Here is a 15681-nt window from a genome sequence, read left to right on the forward strand (position 1 = left end):
CTACAATTAAGCCCAGACCCGTCACTTTGATTGAACGATAAACGTAGCTGCTTCTGTCTCACACTTCAACAACAAACGAACAAAGTATACGACGAATTCGTTGCCGGAGAAGATACGTCGTTCAGTTTTGTTTCTGTCTTATGTTTGTTGGATTGTTTGAGGCTTTGTGTAAGATCTATCTTAAGGTTTTGTTTTCCTAGTCATGTTGATGATAGCATCAGGTAATACAGTGGTTTCGTTAGGAGTTTCTTGGATTGGGCATGTAATGTACTTGTTTGATCTTATTTTTGAATGTAATACGAACTAGCTTTAACCATTACATATTTAGTTTGGACTCTATTTACAAAATACACAGTTATATCGAACTTTTTTTTTTTTGAGAAAGGGCTTAGTTATATCGAACTTGATTGGTTGCATTCTTTGTTTTGACGTTTTCTCTGTATTTTTACATTTAACTTTGTTATCAACAGCTGTTATTTAACTGATTTTTTATATTCAAACGTTGAACGAAAATAGAACATTTTCAATATATACATATATTTTAATGTAAAATATTTAGAAACAATCAGTCTTACATTGAATTTAAAATGGTGATACCATAGCAAATGCTGTTTAAGGTTCTTACAAGACATTGGTCGCATATTAGTTCTTTGAAGAAGTGCACTTAAAAATTGAATGTTTTGGACCTTTGAAAAATTATAAAGGAAGTTACTGATTTGATCTTTTTAATTAATTTATAATAAAAATGTTAGAATTAGCGAAGGTCTTGTACCGTTTTGGATTTAATATAGTTCTTATGTTGAACTAATATTGAGCTAGATGCAGTGGACTAGCCAGTTTAAAAGTATTTCTAACCCGAATCTAATTTTTTCTTAAAAACAGAGTAATTTATTATAAAAAAAATTTTGTTCTAATATTATAATTATATAACGGAATTACTCTATATTGTATAGAAGAATATAGATGGATATTATTTTTTTACTCTATATTTATAGTAAACATATTTATTTTTTATAATAAAGTAATCTTTTAGAAGAAAAAAAATAAAATGGGACTGACGATGATTTAACAAGTAACCGATGCAGAAAATATTGATAAAAATGCTGAAAAAGTAGTTCATAATATTGAAAAGTCTTCTCATTTTCCTTTTAACGCATTTAAATATTAAAAGTAAACAACTAAATCAGCGCACGCACAATAAAATAAGTCAGAGTCAACCTATTACTACTACTATTGATTAATGTATACTTGATAAGGTTTTGGAATATTTCATTCACAAGCGGAGTAATGTGTTGGTACACTATTTTCGCGGCTGCGTATTTGATTCATACCATTAAATTACTTCGTTCTTTTTGTCTCATTCGTCTCTTATCTTAAAATTATTGAACGGGACTTCAACACTGGGGGCGACTGAGTCAAGATTGGCGTTGAGGTTCCTTCTGTAATTTATTTTACAATATTCATAATAATACATCATTATAGTATTATTCATCCTTAACTTAAGTTGTCTTATTTACTGTTGACAAAAAAACTTTTGTTGTATTATTATTGTTGCTATTAATATTCACCATCTCCTTCATACTTCCGAATATAATTTTCAAGAGTTCTTATGAATTTAGTGGTATTACGAGATACTATAATTTTCCAGTTGCTTTTACTAAAATATCTAATTTGTGTAAATAGGATACGTTTCTCTAGTGTGACTTTCGTGAATCTTTTAGATAATATACACCTAATACCAATTCGCCGCCGTCTCAAATCTTCCACTTTTGAGTTTTGAATATGAAGGAACCTAAGAAATTTCATAAAAGTTGATTTTATAATATTATAAATAATAATTTAAATAATACATCATCTCTAAGCCTACAATATAAATCCCCACACTCTCTTCTTCTATTTTCACCACCATACAACACAAAACCTCCAAAACTAAATAATCAAAGTCTCCTCCTCTCTTTTCCTAAAGAAGAAACTAAACACAGAGATTGTGAAGACAAACATGGAAGCTACTTCTTCTAACTTCACACTCTCTACAATCTTCAACAAAGAGGATCCATACAGCTCCCTCATGCTGGCCGCCGCTCTCCTCGTCGCCGTCCTCTGCTACTTCTGGCTTCAAGGAAAATCCAAGTCCAAGAACGGTCAACCACCGTTGCCTCCGGGACCATGGCCACTTCCCATCGTCGGAAACCTCCCGTTCCTAAACTCCGACATCCTCCACACGCAGTTCCAAGCCCTAACTCAAAAACACGGCCCTCTCATGAAAATCCACCTCGGCTCCAAACTCGCTATCGTCATCTCTTCTCCCGACATGGCTCGCGAGGTTCTCAAAACGCACGACGTCACTTTCGCCAACCACGACCTCCCCGAGGTCGGGAAGATCAACACGTACGGTGGGGAAGACATACTCTGGTCTCCTTACGGCACACACTGGAGGAGACTACGTAAGCTTTGCGTCATGAAGATGTTCACCACGCCGACTCTCGAAGCTTCTTACTCCACTCGCAGGGAAGAAACACGACAAACTATCGTTCACATGTCCGAAATGGCACGTGACGGATCGCCCGTGAATCTTGGAGAGCAAATATTTCTTTCAATATTCAACGTCGTGACGAGAATGATGTGGGGAGCGACGGTTGAAGGAGAAGAGAGAACAAGCTTAGGAAACGAGCTCAAAACCCTAATCTCCGATATCTCCGACATAGAAGGGATTCAAAACTACTCAGACTTCTTCCCTTTGTTCGCAAGATTTGATTTCCAGGGACTTGTTAAGAAGATGAAGGTCCACGTTAAGAAGCTAGATATTTTATTCGACCGTGTTATGGAGAGTCATGTCAAAATGGTTGGTAAGAAAAGCGAAGAGGAAGAAGATTTTTTACAATACTTGATTAGGGTTAAAGACGACGATGAGAAAGCTCCTCTCTCGTTGACTCACGTCAAGTCGTTGCTTATGGATATGGTTCTTGGTGGTGTTGACACATCCGTTAACGCATCGGAGTTCGCTATGGCAGAGATCGTAAGCAGACCAGAGGTTTTCAAGAAGATACGTCAAGAACTGGATCAAGTTGTTGGTAAAGACAGCGTCGTTGAAGAATCACATCTACCAAAGCTCACTTACTTGCAAGCGGTTATGAAAGAGACTCTTAGGCTTCACCCTACGCTTCCACTTCTTGTACCTCACAGGAACAGCGAAACCTCGGTGGTTGCGGGATACACTGTGCCTAAAGACTCCAAGATTTTCATCAATGTTTGGGCGATTCATAGAGATCCTAAGCATTGGGACGAGCCTAATGAGTTTAAACCTGAGAGGTTTTTGGAGAACTCGCTAGATTTCAACGGTGGTGATTTCAAGTATTTGCCATTTGGTTCCGGGAGGAGGATTTGCGCGGCGATTAACATGGCTGAGAGGCTTGTTCTGTTCAACATTGCGTCGCTTCTTCACTCTTTTGACTGGAAAGCTCCTAAAGGACACAAGTTTGAGGTTGAAGAGAAGTTTGGGCTTGTTCTTAAGTTGAAGAGTCCACTTGTGGCTATTCCTGTACCGAGGTTGTCTGATCCCAAACTCTACACAGCTTAAGTAACTATGTAAGAAGAAAAGTTTGGTTCGGGGGGAGTTGATTGTAATTTATCCTTTTTTCTTATTTTGTTGTGGGAGTTTTAATATTATAATGTGTCTTATTATGCATCTTTCATTATATATATAATAAAAGATAAATATTATTTTTTCAATGAAAAACTCTGGGCCAATATATCATCATGTCATCTAAATAATAGTAGCCGATCCCACAGATGATAGAGTAGTAGGTAAGAAACGAAAATAAATTTATAGACTGGCAATTGGTAATATATAATGCAATTATGACAATATAATTCATATTCATGGACCTGTAATCATACATGTATCATGTATGTGCTCATATTCAATACTTAAACATCAGTCAAAAGACCAAGTATTAAATAGAAAGTAACTTACATATATACATGACAAATCGGTGATAGTATTATCTCGCCAAAACAGTAAATGATAATAGTTAAATCTCTTGTTGAGAAAAGTAGTCAAATCTCTCTTTTTAGTAAAACCACAATCATATTCAGGAAATTTTAGTTCATTATTTTCTTACTTAAATCATATTTTAAGACATGCCTATAAATTCGAAACGTTTTTGTCATTATAAACCACAATCATATTCAGGAAATTTTAGTTTCTTTTGCATAATCATAATTTTCAATTCTCCAGGTATCATGAATTGATTGATCTGTTTGCAATGTTTTTCTAAAATGCCCTAACTTCTTTCTTTTACCTTTCTCATTTTGATAATAATTTACATTTAAATTTTGTTGTTTCTCAAAACGAATTGTTGCTTTTTAAAAAGATACTTATAAACTATTCAATAATTTGCATTTTTGTATACTTCATTCCAGTCGTTTTACAGGAAAACTCTTTAATTTGTTTGCCTTCATAATTCAATTGTGTAGCTTTAATTATATATTCATATTATTTTTTTCTTATTATGTTAATATATATATATATATATATATAATGTGCATATCTTAATCTTAATTAAATAATTTTTTTTATAATGTCATCTTTAAGAATTAAAAGAAAACCAAAAAAAAAAAAGAAAAATGGATTTGGCAATTTGTGCTGCATGCAAATTCACGACCGGCCCTTGTACACTTGGGAATGGGAATGCATGCATATACACTTATAGCACCATATTTCCCATCGACAGAGCCTGAAAAATTTGATCGTGTTAATAAAGTTTTGGAGTCGTAAATGTCTACAAGATTCTGAGTCGTCTTGAAGAACCTTGGCAACGTGAATATGCTGTGAACGCTCTCTGCTACGAGGCAGAGGCTCGCATACAAGACCACATACATGGTTATCTTGGTCCGCAAATGATTTACAATAATATTCTGAATAATTTAAAGAGGAAAACAGATTCATCAAAAAATGAACTGCCAGTCACCATGGCTAAGGTACCGCAATATTCTAATCTTCCTATACCTAGTGATTTACAGAACCCTCTTTATTTGTCCTTATTAATGAAATGTTGGAATTAAATGAGGAACAAAAGAATCAACTTACGGGACTCTTCGACGTGGATGCACGAAGGAACGTAGATGAAATCGTTGGGATGAGAGAAAAATGATCAAGGTGATGTTCATAGAGCTGATGGTGCATCAACGTCTTCCGGACCATCATCCGGACCTCCAAACCAAAACCAACCATAGTTTTGGTGAAATTAATTAAAGTCTTTCTGTTTTGTGTTTGTCTGCATCTGAATTCCGAGAATAATTTGGTGTCCTTTCTTTTATTTCAGTTCCATCAAAAAGTTTATATAGTTGTTTCTTTTTAATAATGGATACTCATGTTGTTTTATTTATTTGATTTGTACAAACAAAAAAGAAGAATCTCCTCACACATATCTCCCGAAAGGTAAAAATTCAGCTATATATGACCCTTATATTTATGAGTATGATGTTGTCTTCTAGCTAAATATCCAAATTCTATCTCAAATTGAATAATTTAAAGTATCAACATAAATTATATTGATATTTAATCAAAATCTCGTAAATATTTTGAATATCATGTCAAATAGGAGATTGAAAAATTATAGAAGAGATTTAGCATGAGTTTCTTAAACTTTTGAAAATTTCTAACTAAATAATAATAAAATTTGTGAGAGATTCATGTTAATAAACCTTCAATAATGAAATCAATATAATTTATGAGTACTTCAGGTTAAAAATTCTTCGAGAATAAATATTTTGGTCATAGAGATAAGGAACGTTGTTGTTAACTGATTGTGTTTTCATGTGTTCTTTGTTCTTTCTCTCTCGTGTTTCTTCTCACAAACTTCTTTTCATACCCCTGATTAACCTTGTTTTCCAATTTTTCTCGATTTCTCCACATTCTATTGATATCGGTTACATATTCTTGATTGTACTGTGTGGGTACTCAAAAGGATTTTTTTTAATTCATCAGCTTGTTACTGTGGTTAAGTTTCAAAAACAAATTGTATAAAATTTAAAATGAATGAACATCAAAAACGATTAATTAGGTTCCCCACTTCCATTTAGAGTTTAGTTTTTTGGTTATATGTTGTGTATGATTGTCAATCGTGTATTAGTAAATATATTTTGTATTAATAGGAAAGTTAATGAATATCAACAAAGGGTTAGGTTTTGTATTAACAAATGATAAATATTAATTAGGTTCAACATAAATAAAATTAACGAATACTTTGTATTGATAAATGGTAACTTTTAACCATTCAAAAACAAAAACAAGAAAACTGTACAAAAAGTCATCCCTTTTGTCTAACATTTGTGATATAACTGTTCCTAAAAGAAAAAAATTGGGAGAAAAGAATATAGAATTTCCAGACGACATCCTACACTCGAGTTTTTTGACATACATGTAGGCCGTGGATGCCTGAGCGTTTAGCATAATCTTTAGTATTAAAATCTTACTAGGCTAAAACTCAATGGGTATAAAATTTTCAAAAGTTCTTAAAAGACTCTTTAACTTTCGTTGAAAGTTCATTCCTTTACCTCATTTTCAAGGCAAGAAAGAGAGAGAGAAGAAAAACTCTCTTTTAACACCACCATTTTTGTAGCTAATGCCGAGCTGAAAGCTTTAATGGAGCTCAAATGTTGATCAGGTCTTTACTTACATTACAATAGTCTCTATCTGGAGAAATACTAAAGAGATCACAAATCTCAGTGAACTAGGCTTGATCTAAGCTTCAACATTCTTTTAGGAGTACTACCAAAAACCCTAGCCAACATTTCTCAGCTTGACACTCTTGACTTGCGCAACAATTCTCTCTCTGGATTTGTTCCTCCTGGTGAGTAATGATTCATAGAATGTCTTTTGTAAAGCTTCCCTCTCTCTCTCTGTTTTCTAGACTCAATTTTCGTCTACGTTTTTGTTGAAGTTGTGAAAGGTCTCAAGAAGTTGAATGAGAGACTCCACTTTGAGAACAATACTGGTTTATGTGGCCTTGACTTTCCTTGTCTGAGAGCTTGTTCTGCTTTCGATGATGCGAATATCGAAGTCAAGCAGCCTCAGGGTGAAACAAACACCGATAAATCAACTCTTCATAACATGTCTGATTCTGCATATCTCAAACAACATTGCAACAAAGTTGCTTTGATCTCACAAGTTGCTTTGATCTCAAGCATGGCATAGCACACTTCACTAAGCTCTGTGACTCAAGAAATGTCAAGCTTCAAAGAAGATACAGTTACCAAAGTCGTTATAACAAAATGGAGACGTTGAGCTTATCTGTTCAACTCAAACACTCTGTCTAACATATTCCATCTTCTTTCACTCGAGTTAACCATCCACTAATAATATCGGTTAACCAAATGCTGAACCATATGATCTCAGTTTTGAGTCAACATTCTCAAAATAGTATTATCTTGCCAAAACAGTAAATCATAATAGTCAATCTTTTGTAGAACAAGTGGTCAAATATCTGGTTTATAGTACAATAATAAAGTATTATAGTCAACCTTTACGTACATATTTATTAGATTCTTTAATTCCTTACTTGAATCATATTTTAAGATATGCCTATAAATTCGAGATATTTTTTCAATGTAAACCACAATCATTATTCATGAATTTAATTTCTTTTGCAGTTCTAAGTTTCAAGATTCTCCAGGTATAATCATATGAGTTGATTGATATGTTTGTAAGATTCTTCTAAATACCCTAACTTTTAAGTTACTTTTCTTTTACCTTTTTCATAATTGAAGAAAATAATTTAAATTTAATTTTTTTCATCGAAACTGATTCTTGCTTTTTCTTTTCTACGTACGTATAAACCATTCAATATTTTGCAGTTTTGTATACTACCGGTCGTTTATGATGAAACTCTTTTATGGTCTTCCCTCCATAATTCAATTGTGTAGCTTCATTTATATATTAAAATCATATTTTATTAATATATATCGAATGCACATACGTTAATCATAACTATATAAATTTCTTTATAATGTCATCTTAAAAAAATTAAAGGAAAACCAAAAGAGAAGAAAAATGGATTTACCAAATTGTGTTGCATGCAACTTCACGAACAACGGCCCTTGTACACTTGGGAATGGGAATGCATGCGTTATGGCACCATATTTTTCATCCACAGAGCCTGATAAATTTGATCGTGTTCATATAGTTTTTGGAGTCGAAAATGTCTGCAAGATTCTAAGTCGTCTTGAAGAACCTTGGCAACGTGAATATGCTGCGAACGCTCTCTGCTACGAGGCAGAGGTTCGCATACACGACCCCATACATGGTTATCTCGTTCCACAAATGGTTTACAATAATATTCTCAATAATTTAAAGCGGGAAATAGATTCAGCAATAAATGAACTGTCAATCACCATGGCTAATGTACCACAATATTCTAATCTTCCTATACCTAGTGATTTTACAGAACCCTCTTTATTTGCCCTTATTAATGAAATGTTGGAATTAAATGAGGATCAGAAGAATCAACTTAGGGGACTCCCAGATGTGGATGCACGAAGGAACGTGGATGAAATCGTTGGGATGAGAGAAAATGATCAAGGTGATGTTCATGGAGCTGATGGTGCATCAACATCTTCCGGGCCATCATCTGGACCTCCAAACCAAAACCAACCATAGTTTTGGTGAAATTAATTAAAGTCTTTTTTTTGTATTTGTCTGCATCTGAATTCCCATAATAATTTGGTGTCCTTTCTTTTATTTCAATTCTATCAAAAGTTTATGTAGTTGTTTCTTTTTAATAATGGATACTCATGTTGTTTTATTTATTTGATTTGTACAAACAAAAAGGAAAAATCTCCTCACACATATCTCCTGAAAGGTAAAATTTCGCTATGTATGCCCCTTATATTTATGGGTATGATGTTGCCTTCCAGCTAAATATCCAAATTCTATCTCAAATTGAATAATTCAAAGTAACAACATGATTTATATTGATATTTAATCAAAATCTCGTAAATATTTTCAAAATCATGACAAATAAGAGATTGAAAAATTCTTGAAGAGATTTTAGCATGAGTTTCTTAAGCTTTTGAAATTTTATAACTAAATAATAGTAACATTTGTGAGAGATTCATGTTAATAAACCTTTAATAATAAAATCAATGTAATTTGTGAGAGATTCATGTTAAGAACCCCTCGAGAAAAAAAATATTTGGTCATAGACGTTGTTGTTAACTGATTGTGTACTCATTTGTTCTTTGTTCTTTCTCTCTCGTGTTTCTTCCCACAAACTTCTTTTCATTCCCCTGATTAACCTTGTATTTCCACATTCTATTGATATCGGTTACATATTCTTGATTGTACTGTGTGGGTTACTCAAAAGGATCTTTTTTTAACTCATCAGCTTGTTACTTTGGTGAAGTTTCAAAAACAAATTGTATAAAATTTAAAATTAATGAACATCAAAAACGATTAATTAGGTTCACCACTTTTCATTTAGAGTTTAGTTTTTTGGTTATATGTTTCTTATGACTGTCAATCGCGTATTAGTAAATATATTTTGTATTGATAGAAAAGTTAATTAATATCAACAAAGGGTTTAGTTTTTGTATTAACAGATGGAAAAAATTAATAAGGTTGAACATAAACAAAAATTAATGAAAAGATACAGTTATCTAAGTCGTTATAACAGAAAAGAGACGTTGATTTTATCTGTACAACTCAAACACTCTATCGACATAGAGTCTTTCCATCTTCCTCCAGTCAAGTTAACCATCCATCCAATAATATCGGTTAACCAAATGCTTAACCATATGATCTCAGTTTTGAGTCAACATTCTCAAAATAGTATTATCTTGCAAAAACAGTAAATCATAATAGTCAAATCTTTTTTTTTTTAAAGTCAAATCTTTTGCTGAACAAGTGGTCAAATAATAAAGCATAGTAGTCAAACTTTACATATTTATTAGATTCTTTATTTTCTTACTTAAATCATATTTTAAGATATGCCTATAAATTCAAGACATTTTCTCAATATAAACCACAATCATATTCAGGAATTTTTAATTTCTTTTGCTGCTCATAAGTTTCAAGATTCTCCAGGTATAATCATATGAGTTGATTGATATGTTTGTAAATCTTTTCTAAAAACCTTAACTTCTAAGTTACTTTTCTTTTACCTTTTTCATATTTGAAGAAAATAATTTAAAATTAATTTTTTTATCAAAACTGATTCTTGCTTTTTCTTTTCTAAGTACGCATAAACCATTCAATATTTTTCAGTTTTGTATACTACCGATCGTTTCAGATGAAACTCTTTTATGGTCTTCCCTCCATAATTTAATTGTGTAGCTTTATTTGTATATAAAACCTTATTTTATTAATATATATATATATATATAATGTACAAATGTTAATCTTCACTAAATAAATTTCTTTATAATGTCATCTTTAAAAATTAAAGGAAAACCTAAAAAGAAGAAAAATGAATTTTGCAATTTGCGCTGCATGCGAATTCATGACCGGCCCTTGTACACTTGGGAATGGGAATGCATGCGTTATGGCACCATATTTCCCATCGACAGAGCCTGAAAAATTTGATCGTGTTAATAAAGTTTTTGGAGTCGTAAATGTCTACAAGATTCTGAGTCATCTTGAGGAACCTTGGCAACGTCAATATGCTGTGAACGCTCTCTGCTACGAGGCAGAGGCTCGCATACATGATCCCATACATGGTTATCTTGGTCCGCAAATGGTTTACAATAATATTCTTAATAATTTAAAGAGGGAAATAGATTCAGCAAAAAATGAACTGTCAATCACCATGGCTAAGGTACCAAAATATTCTAATCTTCATATACCTAGTGATTTTACAGAACCCACTTTATTTGCCCTTATTAATGAAATGTTGGAATTAAATGAGGATCAGAAGAATCAACTTATGGGACTCCCAGATGTGGATGCACGAAGGAACGTGGATGAAATCGTTGGGATGAGAGAAAATGATCAAGGTGATGTTCATAGAGCTGATGGTGCATCAACATCTTCCGGACCATCATCTGGACCTCCAAACCAAAACCAACCATAGTTTTGGTGAAATTAATTAAAGTCTTTCTGTTTTGTATTTGTCTGCATCTGAATTCCGAGAATAATTTGGTGTTCTTTCTTTTATTTCAATTATATCAAAAGTTTATGTAGTTGTTTCTTTTTAATAATGGATACTTATGTTGTTTTATTTATTTGGTTTGTACAAACAAAACGGAAAAATCTCCTCACACATATCTCCTGAAAGGTAAAATTTAGCTATATATGCCCCTTATATTTATGGGTGTGATGTTGTCTTCCAGCTAAATATCCAAATTCTATCTCAAATTGAATAATTCAAAGTATCAACATGATTTATATTGATATTTAATCAAAATCTCGTAAATGTTTTGAAAATCATGTCAAATAAGAGATTGAAAAATTCTTGAAGAGATTTTAGCATGAATTTCTTAAGCTTTTGAAAATTTCTAACTAAATAATAGTAACATTTGTGAGAGATTCATGTTAATAAACCTTTTATAATAAAATCAGTGTAATTTGTGAGAGATTCATGTTAAGAACCCTCGAGAAAAAAATATTTGGTCATAGACGTTGTTGTTAACTGATTGTGTACTCATTTGTTCTTTGTTCTTTGTTCTTTCTCTCTCGTGTTTCTTTCCACAAACTTCTTTTCATTCCTCTGATTAACCTTGTATTTCGACATTCTATTGAGATCAGTTACATATTCTTGATTGTACTGTGTGGGTATTCAAAAGGATTTTTTTTAATTCATCAGCTTGTTACTTGGTGAAGTTTTCAAAAACAAATTGTATAAAATTTAAAATTAATGAACATCAAAAACGATTAATTAGGTTCACCACTTTTCATTTAGAGTTTAGTTTTTTGGTTATATGTTTCTTATGATTGTCAATCGCGTATTAGTAAATATATTTTTGTATTAATAGGAATGTTAATGAATATCAAAAAAGGGTTTATTTTTTGTATTAACATATGGTAAAGATTAATTAGGTTCAACATAAACAAAAATTAACGAATATTTTTTGCATTGATAAATGGTAACTCTTAACCATTCAAAAACAAAAACAAGAAAATGGTACAAAAAGTCATCCCTTTTGTCTAACATTTGTGATATAACTGTTCGTAAAAGAAAAAAATTGGGAGAAAAGAATATAAAATTTCCAGATGACATCCTACACTCGAGTATTTTTACATACAAGTAGGCTGTGGATGCCAGAGCGTTTAGCATAGCCTTTAGTATTAAAATCTTACTAGGCTAAAACTCCACGGGTATAAAATTTTCAAAAGTTCTTAAAAAAACTCTTTAATTTTCGTTGAAAATTTCATTCTTTTACCTCATTTTCAGGTCGAGAGAGAGAGAGAGAGAGAGAGAGAGAGAGAGAGGAAAAATATCTCTTTCAACCCCACCATTTTTGTAGCTAATGCCGAGCTGAAAGCTTTAATGGAGCTCAAATGTTGATCAGGTCTTTACTTACATTACAATAGTCTCTATCTGGAGAAATATTAAATAGATCACAAATCTCATTGAACTAGGCTTGATCTAAGCTTCAACAATCTTTTAGGAGTACTACCAAAAACCCTAGACAACATTTCTCAGCTTGACACTCTTGACTTGCGCAACAATTCTCTCTCTGGCTTTGTTCCTCCTGGTGAGTAATGATTCGTAGAATTGTCTTTTGTAAAGTTTCTCTCTCTCTCTCTCTGTTTTCTTGACTCGATTTTCGTCTATGTTTCTATTGAACTTGTGAAAGGTCTCAAGAAGTTGAATGAGAGATTCCAGTTTGAGAACAATACTGATTTATGGGGCCTTGATTTTCCTTCTCTGAGAGCTTGTTATGCTTTTGATGATATGAATATTGAACTCAAGCAGCCTCGGGGTGAAACAGACACCGATAAATCAACTCTTCATAACATGTCTGATTCTGGATATCTCAAACAGCATTGCAGCCAAGTGGCTTTGACATCAAGCATGGCATAGCACACTTCACTAACCTCTGTGACTCAAGAAATGTCAAGCTTCAAAGAAGATACAGTTACCTAAGTCGTTATAACAGAAAAGAGACATTGAGCTTATCTGTACAACTCAAACACTCTATCTGACATAGAGTCTTTCCATCTTCCTTCACTCAAGAGACGTTGAGCTTATCTGTACAACTCAAACACTCTATCTGACATAGAGTCTTTCCATCTTCCTTCACTCAAGTTAACCATCCATCCAATAATATCGGTTAACCAAATGCTTAACCATATGATCTCAGTTTTGAGTCAACATTCTCAAAATAGTATTATCTTGCCAAAACAGTAAATCATAATAGTCAAATCTTTTTTTTAATAGTCAAATCTTTTGCTGAACAAGTGGTCAAATAATAAAGCATAGTAGTCAAACTTTACGTATTTATTAGATTCTTCATTTTCTTACTTAAATCATATTTTAAGATATGCCTATAAATTCAAGACATTTTCTCAATATAAACCACAATCATATTCAAGAATTTTTAATTTCTTTTGCTGTTCATAAGTTTCAAGATTCTCCAGGTATAATCATATAAGTTGATTAATATGTTTGTAAATCTTTTCTAAAAACCTTAACTTCTAAGTTACTTTTCTTTTACCTTTTCATATTTGAAGAAAATAATTTAAAATAAATTTTTTTTTATCAAAACTGATTCTTGCTTTTTCTTTTCTATGTAAGCATAAACCATTCATTATTTTTCAGTTTTGTATACTACCGATCGTTTCAGATGAAACTCTTTTATGGTCTTCCCTCCATAATTTAATTGTGTACCTTTATTTATATATAAAATCTTATTTTATTAATATATATATAGAATGTGCATATGTTAATCTTCACTAAATAAATTTATTTATAATGTCATCTTTAAAAATTAAAGGAAAACCTAAAAAGAAGAAAAATGGATTTACCAATTTGTGCTGCATGCAACTTCACGAACAACACAACGGCCCTTGTACACTTGGGAGTGGGAATTCATGCGTTATGGCACCATATTTACCATCGAAAGAGCCTGATAAATTTGACCGTGTTCATAAAGTTTTTGGAGTCGAAAATGTCTACAAGATTCTGAGTCGTCTTGAAGAATCTTGGCAAAGTGAATATGCTGTGAACGCTCTCTGCTACGAGGCAGAGGCTCGCATACACGACCCCATACATGGTTATGTTGGTCCGCAAATGATTTACAATAATATTCTCAATAATTTAAAGAGGGAAATAGATTCAGCAATAAATGAACTGGCAATCAGCTAAGGTACCGCAATATTCTAATTTTCCTATACCTTGTGATTTTGCAGAACCCTTTTTATTTGCCCTTACTAATGAAATGTTTGAATTAAATGAGGAACAAAAGAATCAACTTACGGGACTCCCAGATGTGGATGCAAGAAGAAACGTGGATGAAATCCTTGGGATGAGAGAAAATGATCAAGGTGATGTTCATAGAGCTGATGGTGCATCAAAATCTTCCGGACCATCATCCGGACCTCCAAACCAAAACCAACCATAGTTTTGGTGAAATTAATTAAAGTCTTTCTGTTTTGTATTTGTCTGCATCTGAATTCCCAGAATAATTTGGTGTCCTTTCTTTTATTTCAGTTCCATCAAAAGTTTATGTAGTTGTTTCTTTTTAATAATGGATACTCATGTTGTTTTATTTATTTGATTCGTACAAACAAAAAGGAAATATCTCCTCACACACATCTCCCGAAAGATAAAATTCAGCTATATATGCCCCTTATATGTATGGGTGTGATGTTGTCGTCCATATAAATATCTAAATTCTATCTCAATTTGAATAATTCAAAGTGTCAACATAAATTATATTGATATTTAATCAAAATCTCGTAAATGTTTTGAAAATCATGTCAAATAAGAGATTAAACAAAAATTCTTGAAGACATTTATCATGAGTTTCTTAAGCTTTTGAAATGTTATAACTAAATAATAGTAAATTTTGTGAGAGATTCATGTTAATAAACCTTCCATAATGAAATCAATGTAATTTGTGAGAACTTCATCTTAAAAAAATCCTTGGATAATAAATATCTGGTACATAAAAGTACTGAATGTTTGTTGGAATTGAACTTTTGATTAAACACACAAAGAAAATGTGATGAGAATACACAAGTATTGAAATAGAAATATTGAGAATGGAAACATAGGCTGAACAAAACAGTCTTTAAGTGAGAACAAGAGAAAGAGAGGCTGGCCGTAAGTGAGTGGAGGTCAAGCCAAGAAGGAGAAAAAGTTCAATATGGTATCAGAGCTGTACATGGTCGTGAAGAAGAGGTTTATAACGCTCCAACCGCCCACGGCTAATGGGTCACCCACGTCCACTCACTTGGTTTGTGGGCCCCATTCCATTCGTTAATTTTCCAAGGTCCGAAAGTCTTGTTTACTGACCATGCAATCATCATCTGGCCTTTCTTCGTGTTTTAGCCTCACTCGCACGGTGTCGCGAATCATTTCTTGATAGGTCACCATCCTTTCACTACTCTAGCCCAAGCACACTTAACTCTGGAGTTTTAAACGGATGTGTGACGGAAAAGTTAAGTCAACTTTAATGATATAGGTAGCCAAATAAATTTTCTTAAGTCTTTTTACATATACCAGAAACCGAAATGTT

At 32.6% G+C, this 15681-nt stretch overlaps 1 protein-coding gene across 1 annotated transcript; it reads left to right on the forward strand.

The window, feature by feature from the left end:
* The first annotated feature begins 1864 nt into the window (after window positions 1-1864).
* Window positions 1865-3729, forward strand: LOC106437150 (flavonoid 3'-monooxygenase CYP75B137-like). The gene has a single exon (XM_048763030.1). The coding sequence runs from the start codon at window positions 2000-2002 to the stop codon at window positions 3575-3577; it is 1578 nt and encodes a 525-aa protein (XP_048618987.1). The 5' UTR covers window positions 1865-1999; the 3' UTR covers window positions 3578-3729.
* The last annotated feature ends 11952 nt before the right edge of the window (window positions 3730-15681 follow it).

Source organism: Brassica napus, chromosome C7 (genome assembly GCF_020379485.1).
Source record: "Brassica napus cultivar Da-Ae chromosome C7, Da-Ae, whole genome shotgun sequence".
In the NCBI taxonomy this organism is placed as follows: Eukaryota; Viridiplantae; Streptophyta; class Magnoliopsida; order Brassicales; family Brassicaceae; genus Brassica; species Brassica napus.

Bases quoted from the DNA above. Each gene is read 5' to 3' on its own strand.
- LOC106437150 (XM_048763030.1), top strand. From the start codon at position 2,000: ATGGAAGCTACTTCTTCTAACTTCACACTCTCTACAATCTTCAACAAA.